Source organism: Hirundo rustica, chromosome 16 (genome assembly GCF_015227805.2).
Source record: "Hirundo rustica isolate bHirRus1 chromosome 16, bHirRus1.pri.v3, whole genome shotgun sequence".
Lineage (NCBI taxonomy): Eukaryota > Metazoa > Chordata > Aves > Passeriformes > Hirundinidae > Hirundo > Hirundo rustica.
The window spans coordinates 2,829,923-2,851,619 of record NC_053465.1 but is presented as its reverse complement, the minus strand read 5'-3'; the positions used below and the strand labels follow the sequence as shown (position 1 = coordinate 2,851,619).

The 21,697-nt window shown below is 40.7% G+C and overlaps 1 protein-coding gene across 1 annotated transcript; it reads left to right on the top strand.

Annotated features, from left to right (window-relative positions):
- Positions 1–10,689: 10,689 nt before the first annotated feature.
- On the top strand, positions 10,690–20,853 carry CTCFL (CCCTC-binding factor like). The gene is made up of 8 exons (XM_040080295.1): positions 10,690–10,836; positions 11,875–12,127; positions 13,763–13,888; positions 14,577–14,710; positions 16,350–16,470; positions 17,706–17,855; positions 18,524–18,684; positions 20,735–20,853. Exons 1-8 carry the CDS (start codon positions 10,690–10,692, stop codon positions 20,741–20,743), a joined length of 1,101 nt encoding a protein of 366 aa, XP_039936229.1. The 3' UTR covers positions 20,744–20,853.
- The last annotated feature ends 844 nt before the right edge of the window (positions 20,854–21,697 follow it).

The following is a 21,697-nucleotide window of genomic DNA, read 5'->3' as shown; positions in this document are numbered from 1 at the left end:
CTCCCACAATCTTGCTATACAAACTGTGGGCTTCTCTTGAGAAGACACTAAATATGCCAAATTGGTGGCACTGTGTTATGAACATATGTCCATTAAAAATCACATTAAGGATTCCAAATGTTTTTCATTTGTGATGGCAGCAGGGCTCGAGTACAGATGTCCACTGGGAATTCTAGACACTTCAGCATCAAATTACTTGTATTTAGGTAACACCTCCCATCAGAGGATCTCAAAGCATATCACAAACACACAGTAAGCCTCAAGCCCCTATATAAAACACACAGAGTATTTGGTGCAGTGAAATAACTGGAGCATATGCAAATCAAGGCCAGGATTTTATTTTTTTTTTCCCCAAGAATCTTCTCATTTAGAGATTCAGCTTTTAGACAGCCAACAGAAGGCATTAAAGGTTTTATGTGAAGATAGTGAATTCTCGTAACACCCACTGTCTCCCACACAAAACCCCAAATCTGGCACTTCCAAGGGCTCAGTTACAGTGGTCTTGAGGTGCTCGCCCAGTACCAGTGGGTGCTGCTTGGATTCAGTTTCTGGAAGATTTCACAAATGGCAAACATAGGGAGGTGGTATGGGGAAATGTAAGACTTTAAAAAAAACAGTTGTCTTGTATGTAAAGTTTATTTTCCATTTAAATGAGAAGTCTTTTTTAGTAGTAACTGCATTATAATGCTCATCTAATAGCTGATACAATTTCTTCTGATTGAACTTTTTTTGGCACTTTTTCCTCTGTGCTTCTTGACACTTGAATGTGATGCTTATCAGGTGCCTTCTTGGAAGCTGTCAAATCATTTAAATATGTGTGAATCTGACATTTCAAGATGATAGTGTTCAACAAGTGCCTTGAAAGGAGGGGTTTTAGGATGTTTGCTTTGATGGACATTATTCAGGTTGTTCAAAATAGAAGTTTTTGAGCACTTCAGGTTTTACAGATTAATAGAACTCAAAAAATGTAAAGGTTTTTAGATGCTCAAAAAAAGTGTCATTGGAAAGCTTAACTCATCACTACAAACCAAGGTGCAACAAAGCACTCACAGTGAGATCTGAAAGTTGTTAATGGCATATTATAATGCTCAGAAATTCTGCTTCCCTCCCATTGCTAATTCTCCTACATATTGTCACCTCCAAAGAGTTTGTCACTTGGGTATTTTGCTATAAAATTGTAGGTTTTTTAAAGATTCTCTGAGCTGTTCAACTAGCGGAAGAGCACTGCCTCTGGATTGTTATTTCTCTGGAGGAGCTGTGCTCAGCTGACACTGAGAACGCTCTGACAGCTGCTGGATTGGGCGCCACAGATCCAAGGGCAGCCCTTGCAAGCTCAGAGAGAGCAGGGCAGGGATTGTTCTCTCAATTTCCAAAAGAGAACGTGAACCGTGCAAATTGCCTGCAGTTGCAAAAGAGTCTGTGAGTGAGCCAAGCGCTTATTCCAGACCCTGCGCAGCCCCGTGCAATATTTCCGCCTCACGGCCCCTCTCCTTGCAGGAAGCTCTTCGGCACTGACCCATCTGCAGGAGGTCTGGGGGCCCTGCCACATGTGCTGCAGCCTCCTCTCCACGTGTGCTGCGTGAACCGTGAGACTGAGCCTCTGCGACCGGGGACCGAGTCTCTGTGACCAGCCACAACAGGTAGCAGCAAAGCAGGGGCACGGTGCTTTGCCTCCTTCTTACCTCCTTTCCAACCCCAATCGATACGCGGGGTTGGAAATCCCAACTGGGCTGGGCAGAGTGTAAGATACGGTGTTTGCGGTTCCCTACAAAAGGCGATGTAATTTTTTGGCCCGTGTTCAAAATGAAGTGGCTTGTTCTGATGGCGGAGGGCTGGGAAAGAAACACCCACTTTATCATGATTAGACTAAACTGTCCATCATTTTCAGCTTGACAACAGACATTTCTCAAAACAAATGGATGCAAATTTCAGCAGCTAGGAAGATGCACTGGTGCATGTTTAAGGTCTCTTTGATGCTTAGTTTAGTATCAGCTCAAGTTCTCAATCCTGAGCTATATTTTAGGGAAAGTCCTGGTTGTGCCACACTAAGTGCCAAGACTGACATTGCACCATGGGCACACTGGTTTCTTGATTGTTGTTCTGCTTTGGCAGAAAAAATAGTTATTACTTTCATGATTATTACTTTATTGTTAAGCTCACTTTTTACAGGCTCAGCTCTGGAGATGGGATTGAGACACATAATTTTAACTTTGATAAGCAGTCACTCTTTCGGAGACGTTTCTTGAACTGTGATTCTAATTTGGGGACTCTTCCCTAAAGGAACAGTGTCCTAAAAAAAAAAAACCACAAAACAACAACAACAAAAAAAAACCCAAACCCAAACCAAACAAAAAACTAGCAAAGATCAGTGTGAATATGTGAGTCATGGGCTCTGCAGCAACTGGTACCTGACCAGTGGCCAGGTATGCGTCATTCTGTCAGCCTGGGATCTCTTCTCATCTACTGCAGGAAGTCTCAGTCATGTGGAGAATTTGGGCCCACCAAGACTTTGACTGACTTTACCCTGGCCACAACAGAATTATGATTTTTGCATGGCCACTGAAGGTTTGGTTTTTTTCTGGATGAACAGCAGAACCACACCCCGGAGAGAAGAGGACAAACCATACAAACAGGAGCGAAAAACAGTCAGCAAAAAGGTTTGTGTTTCCTTTTACCTTTCAGCATCTGCTCTGCTCAGTCACACAAAGCCCAGATGGCTCCAAATCCAGTTTGCAAATAAAAAGGGTTACCCTTGCTGGTCTGAAATCTCTTTACTACAGAAGTGTGTGTTTGCAGCTGTCAAGGACTTCCTGCTTCCTACTTGGGCAGACAACAGATAAATCCTTGCACATGAATTCACGCACCTCTTGTTCAAGAGTTTCTGGCTTCCTGTGGATGACTGGTGTTCTGCTAACTGTGCCCGTTTACAGAGACCTCACCTCCTCAGGCCTAAAGAAATTACATGGAAGCACCTTTTTATATTCTAGAAGTGTTTATTTTTCTAGGTTGAGACAACCCTGGCTCCCCTTGCTCCTTCCTCTTGCACGCCGTTCACTATTTCTCTGCGATGCTTTGCAGCACTGTGCTGGCAGTTGTCCTTTCAGGGTTACCAGCTCTACCTGTGCAATGGGCTTTTTCTCTTTTCTTTAAACCCTCCCGTGTGCTTTTGATCTCTCTCAACACTTCAGTCCCTTGTTACATGCAGCCTGACCCACTGGTCACAGTTCTGTACATCCTTCTTGAGCCAACCCCTTCGAAGAAGGATGGCTTTAACCATCCTGTAAGAGTGTGGTTCTGATGGTTTAGGTTCTGTTTCTCCCTCTGCTATGGATTTCTCATTTGCCTTTGGACATGTAACTACATCCCCAAGCCTTTATCATCTCCTAGGAAGGGGGCTGGGCAGTGATAATGCCAATTTCTCCCTGTTCCAGTTTGGTTGATAGTTCCCAGCTAGAGGAGCTTAAAACCTAATTAGACATGATCATTATCTCTTCTTATTTTTGTCTGTGCCACAGACAGTCCCTGCTGGGTTCTCTCTAGGTTACTGTAATGCAAATAGTAAGTTCTTACTTGAAATGAAAAGCATTTACTGTAAACTGTTCTCTCCTTCAATAGCAACACAAAAGCAGCAACTTGGGCTGAACTGTTTTTTGTTTCAAGTGAGATTTGTTCTATACTTTTTCCCCAGGAAAACAGCTTTGATTAATATTTCAAGCATTTTATAACACTAAAAGCCAAACAACAGGATAGAAAAGCTGATTATGCAGAAATAAAAGCCAAGCTACATCTAAAGGTCAGAAGGCAAATGTGCCTATGTCAAGCACTACATACCTTTTGGTTCTTGAACCTGGCAGCTGGAGGAAAATCAACATTGCACAAAAACCAATAATCTCTGTAACGAATCCTCTGTTTACTGGAAAACTTATGTAAGTGTTAACAGATCAGGTGAAATCCTACATACTGTACACTTCTGCTTAGCACCATTCTAACAGGAAAAAGGCAACATCAGTGGACCACAATGGGATTTTTTCAATGTAAAGCCACTTTTGTTTGGTGTAAATGGTTCCTACCAGACAAACGCCACAGTTATGATTATTTCTACAAACAACACTCAGTAAAGAGATCAGGACTTCAACTGGACCCTGGAAATCATGCTCTTTTTTTTTTTTTTTTTTTCTCTATGCTTTTAGGAAGACAGAATTCTGACTGCTATATGTGCACCTTTGACTGACCATCTGTAACTGTCTCCCAATTTACTGATTCAGGATGATATATATGCATATGAATACCGTTTATGTAAAGAGAAGCTTCCTATGTGTGTGCTTGAACCACTACATACAAATGAACAGCAACCAACTTGCATTCTGCAAATAAAATAAAAAAACTCCATGTACTTGCTAACCTTGTAGAGTTCAGGTATTTGCTCTAAATAGCATTAAGTACCATTTTTATTTTGGGTGAAGCGTAAATGTGCTCTGCCCAGAAGATCTTAAACAAAAGATGGGTAGGGATGACAGATCAAGAGACTTTCAGTTTGTAGAGGCAGCTCTGAATGGAATAATAATTGTGATTCACAAAACGTGTCACCCAGGTATTCTCATCTTCTTTCTAGACACTGCCTCATCTTGATGTTTAAGATTACAAGGACTGTAAAATTGACTTTGTTTCTTCTTACAGGAACAGAAAAGATGTACAACTAAGCCTCCTATGCCATATTTCCATTACCAGTTCCTGATGGAGAGGCCTGGGGCTATCTGGTTGTGGACTATAAGTGATGGTTCAGCGTTGTAGCGGTGCAGAAAACTAAGTTTTAAGGTATTTCTGCTGATAAATATCACAGACTACATCACCTGCTGTTCAATGAAGTGACATTAATATATAAGTTGTTAAATATTCCCTTAAATTTTCTTGATTTCTTTAGATTTTTGAATTAAGAAGTTAATTTGGACTCCTTAGAAAGTTTAACACCCAAGAGGATTTGTTATCTGAGCTGGAAAAAAAGTGCACAGGAACCCACTGCTCTTCTGAACCCACCAACCACCTCCTTACTGCTGATTTTGCAAGGTTTAACGTGTACTTGCTGCATATCCACGTGGAAGCAGAATTTGAACTCCTCTGGGTTTGTACATCTCACTTACAGATTTATTAGGACAATCATTTAATAGTCTCATTCTTCAGTGATCCTATTAACTCCCAAGTTTAGGTGTCTGCTCAGCTGTGCACGAAGAGCTGTTCTCAGAACTGTTTTCCTGATTAAAGATTAACAATCTGATAAAAGAAGGAAACATGGGCATCCTTGGAGTTTGTTTCTTACATCAGCTGGGTTAAACCTTTACTATCTTTTCTCACTGTGTATTTTCTCTCTGTGTTTGGCAATCAAATTCTGCACTGCTCCAGCACGTTTCCCCCGGTTTAGTCAAAACAAGAGGAAAACTTTCTGCCTTTTAAACTTTTAACTCTTCGACCCTTGCAAAAACAGCAACAGAAACCCGTAATAACTAACTAAGGGGAGTTGTATTAAAAACTTTCTTTGCTATCTGTTGGATTAAAGAGTATTCTGTAAAAGCAATGGAAGTCACTGAGGTGTAGTTAAGTGTATAACCACACTAATGTCTTTTGAAATGGAAGAAGTTATATGCTTCCCAATAAACATCCTTCTTCCAAACAGATCCAGGCACGCAGCTCGGCTGTTTGCCACAAGCAGCAAATTGTGTATTAGTGGATGGCAGGATTGTTTCTAAATATATCATAATGCTAGATGAAACAGTTAATAGACAAATTGCAATTATGGTTAATATTTTTTAGACCGCTTCCCTGACTTGTGTCTAAGCAATCAATCATCCCTGGTACTTTCAGCTCTAATAAGCTTATGTTAAATACTTCCCCTTTTATATATCCCACATCTGTACTCTATTAGGTCTTAGTTTTTTGTCATGCTATGTAATTATGATCATTTACAGTATGGAACAGGATTTTAAAAGCATAGACAATACTTGAAAGCATTAAATCTTTTAACTTAATAGGACTTGCTTTTGTTCTGCTGCAAGAATCACTCATATTTAAAGAGATGATTTGTCTCCTCAAAGTCAAGATGAGCATTGGAGAGAAAGCAAAGTCTGGCTTTCTCCATGCCTTAGGCACAACCCGAATTTAGCTGATCCTGCATGAACAGCACAGTCCAAGCACTGTGCCCCGAGACAGCTCTGCAGCTCTGCTCACCCTCCTCTTTGCATGAGAAGTGGTAATTTATAGCCTGCCTAGACACTAGTCAATCAATACCCTCCAGCATGATTTCCATCTGGCTTTGCTTTGCTGTGCTCCCATCTTCTCTCTGCTTCGGGGATTCAGCAAGGAAACAAGTAGGACTGTATGTTCTGATGTTCCTGGGTCTGAGGTCTGACTAGTTTTTAAATGGCTGTAGCAATAGGGAGCAGAAAATTGTGTTTTCTGGGGCAAGAAATCCAAGTCAGACCTGAATCCCTAGGTGATGTCTGTTAAAATAAACTGTAGCTTCCATCTCTGAACCAGAGGTCTGGGGGAGAAAAATAAAAAATTAATAATATTCTTCTTTCCAAATGATCAAACTGTATATTTTCTCCTGAGAATATTCCAGGCCAGCACTGAAGCACTGACTTAATTCTGAATCTGCAAGATTCAGTGGCTTAGAACAGCATCAAAAAGAACATAACTTTTTATCTCACTCATTAACTGACAAGCTTTCTTTTTATTTTTTTAATTAAGGTTTTTGGTGGTCTCTGAAGAAATGCTTCATATTTGTGAAAAGTGGGACGCCAAAGGAACAAGAAGCACCAGAAAATACAGCAAAAAGGCTTCAACCATTTAGTGACAGCTTCAAGACCTGAGCAATGTTTAAAGGAGCCAGATGAATTAGAAGACTGTAAAAGTATCTCCGCTTTCTCTGAAGCAGGTGATGGTGTGAAGGAGGTTATCTGGTGCTATCATTATTGAGAGGGGCAATATCTCACTGCAAAAGAGGTGCTGAAGGTAGTGATTGTCCCTGGGGTAGGAGCAAAGGGAAGGCGTGCGTGTTTGCAGCCTGGTGCTAAGGCACACACACCACTGACAGGTGCGGTGTGAACGCGACACATACTTGGAAACAAAAGTGAGACATTGGTGGAAAGTGAAAATGGAAAACTTTCCAGATGCCAGGTGGGAAATGATATTAAAGCTGTCAAAATAAGTCACAACAAAGACTGGGTTTTCTCCTAGACTAACAGGAGTCATGTTCTGGAGAAGAATGGAGGTTTCAACTACAAGGCAGAGTGTCATAAATGAAACAATTATGAGCCTTGGAGGTTAAATTTGAACCTATTTGTTTTGGGGTTTATGCTTTGGTCTCTTTATTTTTATTTTTTCTCTTTCAAATGCACTGCAGCATTCCTGATTTATTCTACAGTTTGTGGACAGGTCAAAAATGTGTAAATAAATCCCACTGTCATTGCCTCACACAGTTATCTGTTCTGGGCCTAATTCCAAGCCCTGTTAAATTGATGGCAATCCTTCCATTGGCATCGGAGGAGCGCAGTTTAGAACCTGTGATGGAGGTGGAAAGCATCACCAGAGAGGAGGGATAAACAGCCTCTGCAGTCATCCAAAGTGAGTTTCTGAAACACAGTAAGGGAAGCAAACTTTAACTACATTCAAGGTCAAATATGCTTTATGTATATGGTGATGGAGCTTTTTAAAAAGTCAGCTCCACCTAACATGCATTAAATATCTTAAATATTATAAAAGGCATTATTCAGATTTAAGACTGACAATCTGAACCGATAACCCAATATTTTACTTCTTAAAAAAAACAGCTGCACTGTTTATACTTGGGTAGAAAACTGCAGATCAGAACAAAGTTTGCTGTGTTTCCTTAGTGCAGCCAAGGAAACTCTGCTGATTGAGGATTTTACTTGTCCGTGTAGTCACTTTCATGCACTGGTAGACTCTTATCAGCAATTTATCTGCAATTCTACGACTGAATTTTGTTTCTTTATGTAACATTACTTTAGCACAAGAAAATGTGCCTACATTAAATTCCTTATGCTCCTTACGAAATACTCCTGACAAACAATAATTCACTTTGAACGTTTACCCCCCAGAGTATAATTATTACTTAAAATATAAAACGGCTTTCTATTCTTTTCGTGATAGACTTTTCATGCAGGCTGTTGATGTGTTAGAAAGAACCAGACTCCCAGAGGAGTGGGTAGAAGCTTGATTGCAGCTAGAGACAGACAACGCAGCAGCAGCAGTAACTGAAGACTGTACACGCAACACACCATAATGGCCATTATGGACCTGTTAACCTCTAGTGTGTCAAAACCTACTCATGAACTGGTCGAATTCGTAAGTTGCTGATCCAAGTGGTTCCTTTAAATTCAGCAAAAAATGAACTGAAGGGGTATTCTGCATTTGAGCTATAAATCCTTGGAAATATCCGTTAATAATGGAAATAATGACAGACCTTTACTGTACTTGCATGGATGGTGCTGGTATTAATAATGCAGAGGTGCAAGGCAGGACAGCTCTTAGAATTTGATGACTGTTGAAGTGCAGAAAATCTCATTAAAATGACCTAAAGGATGGTGTATTATTACAAAAACTTTTTTCCTACAGTGCCCTTCAACTATCATAATTGCACAGTATATGGAGTGACTTGAAAAGATTTAGGAATGCGTAAGAACTAAAATCTCTGGCCAGTTACTGCCAGCCTAATTATGTGAATATATTGTGTACTCTGCATCCTGTTCTTTAGTTTGAGAGCCCATGGATTTGTGAATGATGAATAATGTGGTGTCTAACCAAAATATCAGCACTAAATTGCTGGAATAGATATTCAGCCTTAAATAATTGCTTTGGATTTGTGTTGATTCCAAGCAGCAGAGTAGTTATGACTAACTTGCAGTTGTTAAATGTAAACATGTTGTATTATATTTGCATTTAAGATTTTACAGAACTGTGGATAGGAGTGGTTGTTGTCAAGGGTATTTATGGGATTTTCAGTTGATGTCTCTGAGGATGAGGTCCAATAACCCCACCTCATCTGAGGATAGTGCTCCAAGGCCAGTGATATGGGCTGCTGTTCGTGCTACAGGTATTTCACAAATGCCAGCTGTTCTGGGTTACTTCCACAGACAAGGAAAGCCACCACTTGGTTAGGGGCTTTGATTAGTGTTCAGTAATTCAGTTTAACAGGATCTAGACCACACTGAGCTGTAGTCCCTGTGCAGTGTACCGTACCCCGCAATGCACCAAGCTAATATTTAGAGGTAAAGCTCCAAATCTATCCTCTGCACTGGCATATAATAGTGTATTCAAAGTAAGTGGGTTTTATAAAATGTTTGAAGGCTGGAAATTACTAGTCTAGAAGGGTACACAAGATTAAATGTTAAGTCACTCAAACTGTGCAAGTTTACCTCAAAGGCATTTTCACAATGCGTTTGGAGAAGTCTTTCAACTTGTTCTCACTGAATAACCAATCCTGGCCTAAGGTACAGTGTAATGATGCTTATACATCGCTCCACCGCCTCTGCAAAGCCACTTGAGCCAATTTTGTACAACACTTCTGTGGCTGCAGCATCAGGCGGCCCTTCAGCGCCACTCCAGCACAGGGCTCCCGGCTGGAGGCTTTCTGTCGCAGAAACATGGCAAGTGCTTCAGATATTTCCCAAGTGGAGAAACCAACTGAGCTCAGCTCCGTGGTCTCCAGCTAAGTCGGAGCAGAAGGTTAAGGGCCGACAATTAAGGCCGAGAGATCTTCGTCTTCACTGAGAGGGTGAGAAAACGGCAGCTGCTCTGACAGGATTTGCCGTGCATGGGGGACCAAGGAGCACTGGGCACCCGGTGCATTGGCAGGGAAACCTCCGCAGGTTCGGGGCTTTGTGTTTTGTAGGGAATTAACAGGTGAGAAGGAGCTGTTCCCCAAAAGCTGCTACCCACGAGTGGGCTCCCACTCCAGCCGCTAATGAGGGAGCGGCACAGGGAGGCACAGGGAAGCCATCCCGAGGTGCACGGCAGGCGCTGAGCCGCTTCCCTGTCGCCTTCCCTCGAGGGGCAGCCCGGGCACGACGGTCATGACCCGCCCGGCACAACAGCCCGGTGGGACCCAGCTCCCCGCGGAGGAACCGCCGGCAGTGGTCGTGAGGAGCCGTGGGCCGGGGGAGCCCCGGGCGAGGAGCTCAGAGGGGGCGAGCGGCGTGCGGGGCTTCGGGGCTGCGGGGCGAGGCGGGGCCGGGGCTGCTCCTGAACGGCCCTCGTGGTTTGTCCTCGTGTTTAACCTCGAACGGGATCGCTCAGCAGCGTGCCGGGCCTCAGGGCTGCAGGTAAACCGAGGCCGGCAACGGAAAGGGTGGCGAGGCCAGGGTGACCCGAGCAGAGGAGAGGAGCAGAGGCGGAGAGCGCAGTGCGGAGGGGAGCAGGGCGTGCAGGGAGCCCTGGGGACACTGCCCGCACTGGCCGGGCGCTGTCTCCTGAGGAGGGCGGAGAACGCCGAGCTTACCCTCGGTGTGTGAAGGGAGCAGAACGCGCAGCGAGCCCTGGGGAGCCTGGCCGGGCCCTGTCCCCTGAGGAGCGTGGAGAACGCCGAGCCTGCCCTCGGTGTGTGAAGGGAGCAGAACGTGCCGGGGCCGGTGGCGCTGCCGGGGTCAGCCAGGCCGGGGAGCGCTGCGTGCCCCGGGCATGGCCCAGACCCTGCGCGACGGCATCTGCGTGTTCTATGACTTGGAGCTGGCGCAGATCCGTGTTTTGCAAGCAGAAGGGCAAGAAAAGAGCGCAGAAAGCAAGGCGACGGAGAAATCACCAGACACGCTCATGATGGAGGTACAAGTACCGGATAAAGTGAAATTAGAGATGTGGTGTTCCCTGCTAGCTTCTGCTGACACACCGATTTGGTTCTGACTTAAGCATTAGTATTATTTATTCAAATTTGTTGGGCTTAAGTAGCCAGTCCCCTGTTCATCTTTTTATAATCTCATCTCATTTTTAAAAGGACAAACTAGAAGTTTAAATTTTCTGGATTCAGAGAATATTCTCAGTTGGAAGCGACCCAGATCAAGATGATATTGAGATGATATTTAACTATTGAAATTCAGGCGAGTTTTTAATTTAGTCCACCAGTTTGGTACTATTTGGTTTGATAGCCTCCATCTCTAAAGTGGCATTACAGAATTTCCCTTTTTCTCCTTAATTCAATTAGTTCAGTCCCGCAGTCGTCGTTAAAGCTGGGTATGTAATACAGTCCCATTTGAAACGAATTTTATTAAAAAGGACATGCAAACACTGCTGTTTTGTTCTGTGCTAGCTATTATATTGGTTTTACAATAAAATACTACTTTTTTTCTTGTAAAATTCGCGCATCACTAGGTAATTCCTGAGGTAGGTCATATTGCCATATTTGAGTCTAGCTAATGCAAGAAGTATTACAACCTGGTCAATTTCTTCATGACAAAGAAGGAATTGCAATTAGCCTGCAGAAGTCCTAAATTTGTTAAAAAAACAGAGCATTCTTACCACTTTAAGAGGTAAATTTACTGTAATGAAATTTTAAATATTTTATTTAAAAAATAAAGATACAGGTTTCTATGTTCTCAGTGCTGCAATCGTAAAATGATGCTCTGAAATTTTGTATAAAATTTTGAAGAGGGAGGGCATAATTTTAGTAATTATTTGTATTTAATTGTAACTTTCCGGTTAGGGCTGCTTTATGCTAAATGCGAGTTTTTTTGTGGCAGTTTTGTCAATAACCTGTAAGACTGAAAATCAGAACGAATTGGTGTTTTGCATGTTGTTGACTGCTCAGTTGATTTGCCGCTAGCAACTGCCTTTAATTGAGAAAGTTGTAAAACATACTCTTTTTTAAAATAGATTGACAGAGATAATGATGCCATTGCATTTGAAAATAACATCCAGCAACTGAGCCCAGCTGAAGAGGGAGAAGGAAAGGAAGTTTTTTCCACTGGTGGGGAAACAAAGAGCCAGAGCTGCAAAGGGGGTGATGATTTGTCAGACTTACTCAATGAAAGTAAAGAGCAGGAATATCCAGCTTCATCAGAACAAACAGTTGTAAGAAATCTGAAGAATCTAAAATTTGAGGTTCGTGCTCCACATCAGGAAGAAGGTAAAAATAATAATCTTTGCAGTTAGTTTTTCGATAAGGCATGTTAAGTAGGATTTTGAGCTGAGGTTGAAGTTTTACATTAGAGACTCGTGGTGGTAATTGTTAAGTTTAGATTAGGTTAACTCTTAACGTTCTGTGGAAATTTGGAAGAACAAACAATACCTTCAGCCCTAATTTCTCGAAGATCTTGTTCAGCCTGATGTCATCTGCCTTGTGTTCAGGAGAGACATTTTGGATGGCATTTAGAAATTAATGGTCTTTTGAACGGTGTGTGGTATTTGAAACCTCCAGGGAGATTTCAAAGTTAATATTGTATAAGTGCCTTTGAATAAACCTAGTAATTTATTTAGGGTCTTGATTCACTCATTCAGCTTCAAAATATGCTTGTTTGGGGGTTTATGGTTGAGCTTAGAGCGGTTCCACGTTGCCTGCAGAGGGTGGTGGGCAATTAATAATAGCTGTCAGCAAAGCCTTTCCCAGAACCTAAATAAGAGTAACAGAAAATGGCTGATTTAAGATGTTAGAAACGTATAAGTATGTTACAGAAGTTAGGGACTGACTCAGAAGAGAGCAGATAAGCATCTGTTTCCCTAGAAACTGTGTGTGTACTGTAAAAATTGGATGACATCAATGACGTGTCTGTAAATGTGTGTGTTTTATCTGGAAGTTAAGGTATTTTGGCTGAGGTTCTCTGTGGATACAAATTGTTAATGTCCCCTGTCTCAGTTACAGCCTTTATAGGAAGCGCATTTGAGCAGCTTTAACAAAGCTAACAACGTTCCTTTGTGTGGGCATGAATCCACAATGAATAAATGACAATAAAGTGGTTTTGTTTGCTGTTGCTGAAGTGAAGTGTTATCTGCACATCTCTGTGTGGTATAAAGCATTGTATAAAATGCATTTTGGTCTCAGCATGAAAATCATTACAGAGAGCACACTTGGGAGCTGAGACAACTGTTCTGAAAAGGCTCTTCAAATATGACGTATTTGCCATTTCACAGTTTCAAATCTTCATAACTGAAAGTGTTGCACATTTAATCTTAACTTGTTATTCTCAAAAGAGATTCATTACTCTTGTGCCCTGAACTTTATTCTATAACTTCTCCAAAGGACTGATTTTTTTCCCCTCAAATTCAACCAGAAGTTTTAAAGAGGCTTTTACATCATGATTTTTTTTTATATGCACTTTACAGATTCGGGAACACCAGAGAGCTGGGAATAGCTTAACCTGCCATTTCCAAATCTTTGCATAAATTTACTTAGTGCTAATTACACAGTTGTTACCAAGAAGTCTGTTGCACAGGTTGTAAGACTTAATGATGGTGTTGAGAGAGGAAGTCTCATCCTGTCTTGGAGGTGAGAGCAAGGGTAGGAAATAAGTTTCCTGGGATTAGATTCTAAACTGTATCACTAACAAATAACAGAATTTTGGGGCCAAATCACTTAAGTCTCAATGAATCCTTTGATGTAGAAGTTTGAAATAGTTTTATCCAGACTAGAGGGACTCTTTAGATATTGGTACCATTTTTTGAAAAAGTCAAGTCATTACTTTTTGGCATGTACAGTGTAAATGTGTCTTTGTTACAACTGGAGAAAAAGAATGTTCCAACTGTTTTTTCTGCACATTCACCTCAGTCAAGTTATCAAGTCTTAGGCATCATTTGAAAACTCATTCAGATGAGAAACGTCACGTGTGTCACCTCTGCCCGAAGGCCTTCCGTACAGCAACTCTGCTGCATAACCATGTGAACACACATACAGGTACCTAATGCTTGAAAATACTTCATGTTACATACTGTCTTCAAAACCGAGTTAACAGGCAAGGGGCTTTGCCTTAGAGCTGTGTTCTGTGATCATCTTATGCTCAGAAATTCCTCTGATTTTCTGTGGGTTCCACACTGAAGAGTTGTGGACTGTAGTTAGGAACTCCATGTATGTGTATTTGTTTATTTTGTTAAGTACCATTCTACCAGTTCTTGTCAGCTGACCGGTGACTTCAGCTGTGCTTCATTCCCACACGCAGAATAGAATTTTCAGTGATGTTTTCATTTTGCTATATAAACATATGAAGCAAAGTGATAAATAGTGTTTATAATAAACTTATTGTGAGCATATATATGGAAGAAATTCTTTACTATGAGGGTCGTGAGGCACTGGCACAGGCTGCCCAGAGAAGCTGTGGCTGCCCCATCCCTGGAAGTGTCCAAGGCCAGGTTGATCAGGGCTTGGGGTAACCTGGAAGTTGTGGAAGTGTGTCCCTGCCTATGGCAGGGGGTGGAACAAAGTGAGCTTTAAGGTCCCTTCCAACCCAAATCCTTCTATGATTTATTCAGTGTAAAAAATCAGAGTATCAGAAAAGGTTCTATTAAAAAATTCTGCATGTTGATTTAAAGCAGACAAGTCGCGTTGCTGTGATGTTGAATAGAAGTCTCACAGTGTATTGTTGCAGGGAACAAACCCCATAAATGCAGTGAGTGTGACACAGCCTTTGTCACCCGAGGGGAGCTTTCACGACACAGGAGGTACAAACACACTTTGGAGAAGCCTTTCAAGTGCACAATTTGTGAATACTCCAGTGTAGAAGTAAGTACAGCCTTACCGAATCTTTTGGGGGGGTGTGAAGGTTTTCACATGCCAGGATTTTAATGTACATACAATTTTTGCCCAGATTTGTAACGATGAGAAATCCAGGCCCTGCTGATGGCCTTGGAAACACTGGTGGATTGTGTTTATCTGTTATGTTGCTGCAGTGTTACTGCAAGGTGCCTGATGGCTACAACTTCATGGTGCATTTCATTTCATTTCATTTCATTTCATTTCATTTCATTTCATTTCATTTCATTTCATTTCATTTCGTATGCACATCTTTTCATCCCTATCATCCTATAAAGAAGGAACAAGTAACCTGAATTCCTGGCACTTTTACTTTGTCCACGTGGTATTTGCAAATGTGTTAGTCCAAATTAATACTCATACAATTATTTAGGGGTTTTTTAACTAGGTAGATTTTGAGAGCTTTTTCCTCTTTTGTTATGCTAAAATTGCTGCTAGACCATGTGTTTTTGTGATTTTGGTCCTACCAAAAGCATTCTTGGTCCTCATTTACACTACTTTCCATGTACTGTAGGGCAGTACTAGATAATGTCTAAAAAGAAGTTCATGTATTGTGTTGATATACTTGATCATGTTGGGGTTTTTTCCCAGGACTAGAATTTTCTTCATCAAGAACAAAATACTTCAGAGTCTGCTTAAGGGTGCTCTTGGCAATTGCAATTGAATTGGGTGCACAGGCTTTCAGAAGTGCACATGTGATTGAATCACTGTCACAGTTTACTGGATGTTCAGTATCTGAATTTGTGCTGTGTCCAGATCTAAAGCTGTAAGCAGTCCTGAACTTTACTCCACACACCTTATCTTAATAATTAGATTTTTGATAGCTTGCATCTTTAAATTCCCTGACAGGTGGTACTAAATTACCCAGTTCTTTCCCTTGTTTCAGTAAGGAGCTATTCAGCATTCACTGCTGTTACAGAACTCTCACTTCTGTGAGCTTTACCTGAATGAGGAGAGCTGGACGAGCTCTCCAGTACTGCCATGCAAATTATTTGACTTTTATGTAGCAAAGGTTGGCAGTCATTTTATTTAAGGGAGCAGTGGTGTAGATTTCAAGGAATCTAGCAGTGAATTCATTAATTGTGTTTATAAATGGAGGAACTGAAATTTGGTAACTCCTAATCAGGTACCTACAGTATTTATGTAGAACATGTCAGAAAAAGAGCATAAAAAAAGTAGAATTGAATTAAATTTTGTAACTAAGGTGCGCCATTGGGACTTGAAGGTGAATAGACTCTGGATAATGAGTTCGGTCTTTCATTTATTTTTCTGAGGGTTTTCAAAGGATTTTATGTTTGGTATATCCAAGTAGCCTGACAGTAGTTGGTATCCTCTTTTTAAAATGTTATCTTTTTTGTTCTTATTATGAAATTTCCCATTTTGCTAGTATGGACACTAAACATGGAAGTAAAGATAATATGGGTCAAGAGTGCAGAAATGTCCTAAAAGCCCAAGAGGCTGATTGTGCAGGGAAAAACATGGATGTGAGAGTGGGGTTAACGCAATGTTTGAAATTGCAGAAGGTGTAGTATGTAAAATTGCTTATATTTTAATTAAGTATATCTCTGATGTAGATGTTACTTTAGAAAATCTCTCATTTTTATCTGAGGCCAGCAAGATGAGGCGCCACGTTCGCTCGCACACGGGAGAGCGGCCCTACCCCTGTCACCTGTGCAGCTATGCAAGCAAAGATGCCTACAAACTGAAAAGGCACATGTTAACTCACACAGGTAGGATCCTGGGGGAAAGATCGAGTCCAGGGCCTCAGCTCCTTAATATTCATGGCGTTAGAGCAATCTCATTTCAGCCTCAAAATGAGCCCTTTTTTTATTTGTGATTTGGAGTAAAAACATGTTCTCTTTCAGTGTTCTGGATTTGGCAGTGGGAAGCCCAGCAGTGCTAGTAGTACTCCTAAACTTCTTTTATATTAGAAAATATTTTCTGTGGGTCAAGCTGTCACTTTTATTTCTCAATTAGTTGGTTTTACATGGAGAGGTATCTATGAGAGATTTTTAAATATCTGTTCAGAACATGGATATTGTTGTGATCCCACATTGCCAGCAACTAATTTTGTCAACAAAGAATTAAATTGCTTTAATATTGAGGGCAGTGTGTTCTTGTCATAACTCTGTAACATGCAAGTCCTCTCAGGGACAGTGGGCATCAATCCTGTACTTCAGGGTTTAACTTGGCTCAATTATGATTTGCAATTTGTGCTCTGATTAATGTTTTAGGTTGAATCAGAGTGTGACAGCGTGGTTTGAATCAAATTTTCCGAATATCCCCACTCGTCACACGTTGGTTCATATCTTGAGACCGTTTGGTGCAATTAAACTGAATTATTTTTTTATGAGAGTCAACCACAGGAGTCCAACTGGAAGAGTTCAAGCGTGTTACCCACTGCTGGCAGGGACTTCTTCCACAGAACCAGTCTGGAGTTGGTTCAAAGCTGTGCCAGTTACCAGTGTTGATGTAATTTTTAATGACAGCCACACCTGATGTGGCTTTTTTGGGGAAGAAAGGCAAGAAAATAATTTCCTAATTTCCTTTCCCACCGTTATCAATGGCTGGTGGTGTGTCACTCTTATCACGATGTTTTACTGCTGTTGACTTTCTCTCCTTGCATATTTGAAGATAATTCTGCATTTTGGTGCATGACGTATTCAAGGAAGAATACATGATAATTAAAATAATACCCGATTCCTAGTTTAGAATTATATAAATGGCTTTATGCTTCAGCAGTTTGACTTGTGGACTCATGAAAGCCAAGATTTTGTGTTGCAATCAGTTATGTAAACTTCTGGAGACTTGTTTGGCCTTCCGTGCGCTGTCAACTAATATTAACTTTTGTTTGATCTGGAAGCTGTTGCTGTTAGAACATGGATGTTGGATTCTGTAGGAATTGGAATTTATATCAAATAAGTAGAGTTTCTAAGCATATGTCATTTTAATTTCTTTTTAATAGGTGAAAAACGCTATGAATGTTACGTTTGCCAAGCCAGATTCACTCAAAGTGGAACCATGAAAATTCATATGTTACAGAAGCATGGAGAAAATGTGCCAAAACACCAGTGTCCACATTGCAGTACTTTCCTTTCCCGAAAAAGTGATTTGGGTGAGTTTAAAGGAAAACACCGAAAATGAAATTTAGAGATAAGTAGAGGAGACATCTCCAATTTTCACGAAATTTCACCGAATGTGTTGTAGCTGACTTCATATTATCACAGAATATTTTAAGTAAAATGCATTTGTAGTTTTACAGGTAAGTTCCTCCTGCAAGGAGATGTGGTGACATCTTGTGGTTGATGTTTTAATTTGTTTAAAATGCAAAGTAGCAAATATTTAGCTTTTTCTTTTTTTTTATTTGCTTGATACCTCTGGCGCTGTGACCTTCTGTTTCGTCAGAAGTGTTAGCAGCAATAGAGCTGACCAGTAACAACAGAACCTATATAGAATTTTCAGTTTCCTGAAGTACATAAAAATGCTGTATTAAAACTGGATTTTTTAAAGTATTTGATTTGTTAAACGATTTCCACTAAAATCAGCATGATTCAGGTGTGTAACTGCTTGATTTCTTTGGGAAGCTGCATCTTGTTGCAGCTTTTATTTAATCTTAAACTAATTTGTCTATTTTACCCCGACTGCAGAGAGCACAGAAGGTTCTTTTGTGTTTTCCTCTACAAGATTTGCATTACTCAGTGCTATACACAGCCCAACTCCTGTTCAAAACCGTGAAAATAAAAACCTTGCCATTAAAATGGGTTGTTTTGAATAACTGTCCAGGTGTCCACCTGAGGAATCTGCATTCCTACATGGAAGAGGCAGTGAGGTGCAGGGACTGTGAGGCAGCTTTCCACGAGCGCTACGCCTTCCTTCAGCACAGGAAGACTCACAGGAATGAGAAAAGATTCAGGTGTGCTCAGTGCAGCTGCACATGTAACCAGGTATTTCAGTTCCCTGGGAAAATACTGCTTACTCTGGTGGTGGTGTTGTAAGGCACAGTTGGCTTTGGGGTTATATTTACCTTAAGAAAATAAAAACTTTTGTGACTGCGGTCCAACTAAAATAGTGTAGTGGTGCTTATTTCCAGGGTAAATCCTTCACAAATAAACAGTGAAATTGAAATGCTGGAAGAATGAGTCTATCTTCTTGGTAAATCTTTTGTACATGGACTGCATAGAAGTATAAAGTAATTGCGATCACTTTCAGGGATGTTGTGATAAAGCACAAAATGTAGTATTTCAGCCTGAAACGTGATTTTCAGTGGTGATGCAGCGTAAATTCAGTCTGAGCTGAAAAAAAATTATATTAAAGAGTACTTTTAGGATAGCTAGGACCAGTTCTGCAAGTGAAGGAAGAAATTATTATTCACTTCAAAGCCATATGCAATGAGAACATATTCTCATTTTGGGTTAACTGTGCACACTTTAAAGTAAATGTGACCCTTTTTCCACATACAGATTTTACATGTGAAACTTTATTGCTTATCCAGGAGCCAGGAAATGATAAATTTTATTTTATACCTACCAAATGATAATGTTCTTTTAAAGCAGAATTTTAATATATATTCTGGAAAGTCTTCAGGAGTTTTATGGAAGTTGTTAACTATGTCAGTCTTCCACTCAGTGTTGCAGAATTTGTCTGTCAGAACCGTATTTTCTTTGTGCGTGTTAAATTGCTTACATAGATTAATATTTGATTGATATATTTGTTCTTCATTATGCTAACAGAGTAATATGTGTAAGCATGCTGAAAATTGTGGATTGGTGAGGGCAAAAACTGCTACACCCAGAAAAGGAAGCAAAGGCAAAAATAAAATCCATGAGAACCCGAAGCGTGCTAAGCCAGAAGGTAATCAGTGACTAAGTTAGAATTTAATCATGTAAATTAGAATCAAGACTAAAAGGCTAAGGCAGTGAATCTTCCCTGCTGCTTAATTACTGTTTCACAGTGAAGCTAATAATGGAAGAATACTTCAGAACAGGCTTCATTGTGTGTCAGAAATTCTTGTCATGTGAGCTGGGTCACTGCACGGGTACCATCCTGGGCTGATCCCTGCTCCTGCAGTCGAGTTCCTAAACTCCCTTTGCAGCGATGCTTTCAGAGGATTTCTGTGGAGTGAGAGACAAGAATGGAGATACACCTTAGGCCTCGGTGTCCCTAAACCTCACCTTGTGCTGTATCAGATTGTATCTGCACTGAGAGAAAACTTGACGTGGTGAGAGGAAGAAATGTTGGAGCTTTTCTGAATCTGATGAATATATATCAGCAGCTGAGTTTACATTAGCATTGACACTTCTGTTTGCACTGGTGAGGCTGTAATGGTATGGTTAGAAAGAAGTGTTACAGCTGCAGTGTTTATGTTTTTGCCGTAATTAGATTTTGCTTTTTATTAATGTTTTCCTACATGCAAACAGTATCTTTTTGGTATCTTGTAAATACCTTCGTCTGAAAGCTTGATTTTTCTAGAGTTTGATAATGTAGCTTCAGATGTTGTTCATCAAATATTCAGTTCATTAATTGACTCAAATTGACTCAAAATCTAGAGATTTCTGTGCTGTTCCAGAGGGTTTTTCCCCAAAATTGACATTTGCAAGTATTTATATATCGCTGTCCACTTCTTCCGCAACTTGAAGGGGCCTCTGGGATCCTCAGTGTGGCTTTGCAGATGATGACTTGTGAGGCTGGGGCTGTCAGTGATTTGCTGTTGCTAGTAATTAAAAAAGAAAAAAGATGCATATGATAATTAAATTTCCAGTTAAAAATGCTTAGTTTTCCCCTGATGAGAATACCAAACTCAGCAGCATGGCTTGTGATGTAATATTCAACAGAAGATATATTCATTCCCCAAGTAAAGTGCAAGATAAAAGATATGCTGTAGTTATATACTGGCAGCATTTTCTCCACTAAATGTAATTGCATACTTGTTAAATTTATTGAAATATTTACTTGTCTGTCTGGTTAATCATCCCAATATTTATTTTTTTTCCAAAGTTGCCCTGAAATCATTCCAAGGTGACTCTTCTGTGAAAAATGAACATTGTGCCAGTGAGATTGTTCCTGTTTTAGATGGGACAGAAACAGCAACTCCTAGGGAACACAGAGCAGAAGCAACTCATTAAATGGATCCTCAGCATGATGGACAAATAATGCACAAAGAGACTGATCTTCCTTATTCTCAGTAGCTGTAACTGAGCTGTTCAAAGTGTGGAACTACCTCCAGTTAGAAGAGTAGAAAAGTTGCTGGCAGGAAGCTGTTGAAGCCCTTCTGTGCTCGTGTTTCTTCTTGCTGCAGTTTCTTCTGTGTAGCCTAAATACCACTGCAAAGTGTGAAAGTTAGAGGCAACTTTCACCTGGTTCCCTCTTGCATGCTGGTTTTTTCCAGCCTTATTCACAGAATTGCAGACCAATCTGAGGCAAATTTGTCCCTCAGCAGCACAGAGAGCTGCCTGAATTTCAGTGTTTATACTGTGCTGAGGTGAACACATGAAAGGCAATGATTTTTTAGTACAAGGTACATTTACTGAATCTCCTTTCTGCAAACACTTTAGTTTCTAATCGAATTCATGATGCAAGAGAACGCATGACACAATTTTGTGGAAATGCACCATTTTTTACGCCTCATACTACTGGTAATTAGAAACTAATCTTTTGTCTGGGTTTTTCTCAGCTCAGTTAGCTGAGCAGACAGAGCTGCATGACAAAAATGAGGCAGGAGCAGGGTGGCAGGGAAATGTGGAGGACGCCAAGTTCTGGGAATGTAAAACCCTCTGTGACCTTAAGCTGACTCTTTTTTGGATGCAGGTGGGATCTGTTTTCTTTGTCCCTCCTTCAGCCAGCCTTCTAAGTGTCCCCATGTAAGTTTGTGATCTTCCATTTAGTGCCAGATCCAAACCACGCCCACGACTTTGATTTTAATTAGCTCTTCGATAAAGCACAACTGTGTTATTTAGGAAA

Bases quoted from the DNA above. Each gene is read 5' to 3' on its own strand.
- CTCFL (XM_040080295.1), top strand. From the start codon at position 10,690: ATGGCCCAGACCCTGCGCGACGGCATCTGCGTGTTCTATGACTTGGAG. The intron at 12,128-13,762 runs GTAAAAATAATA...CATTCACCTCAG, and splicing joins TGCTCCACATCAGGAAGAAG to TCAAGTTATCAAGTCTTAGG. The intron at 13,889-14,576 runs GTACCTAATGCT...GTATTGTTGCAG, and splicing joins CCATGTGAACACACATACAG to GGAACAAACCCCATAAATGC.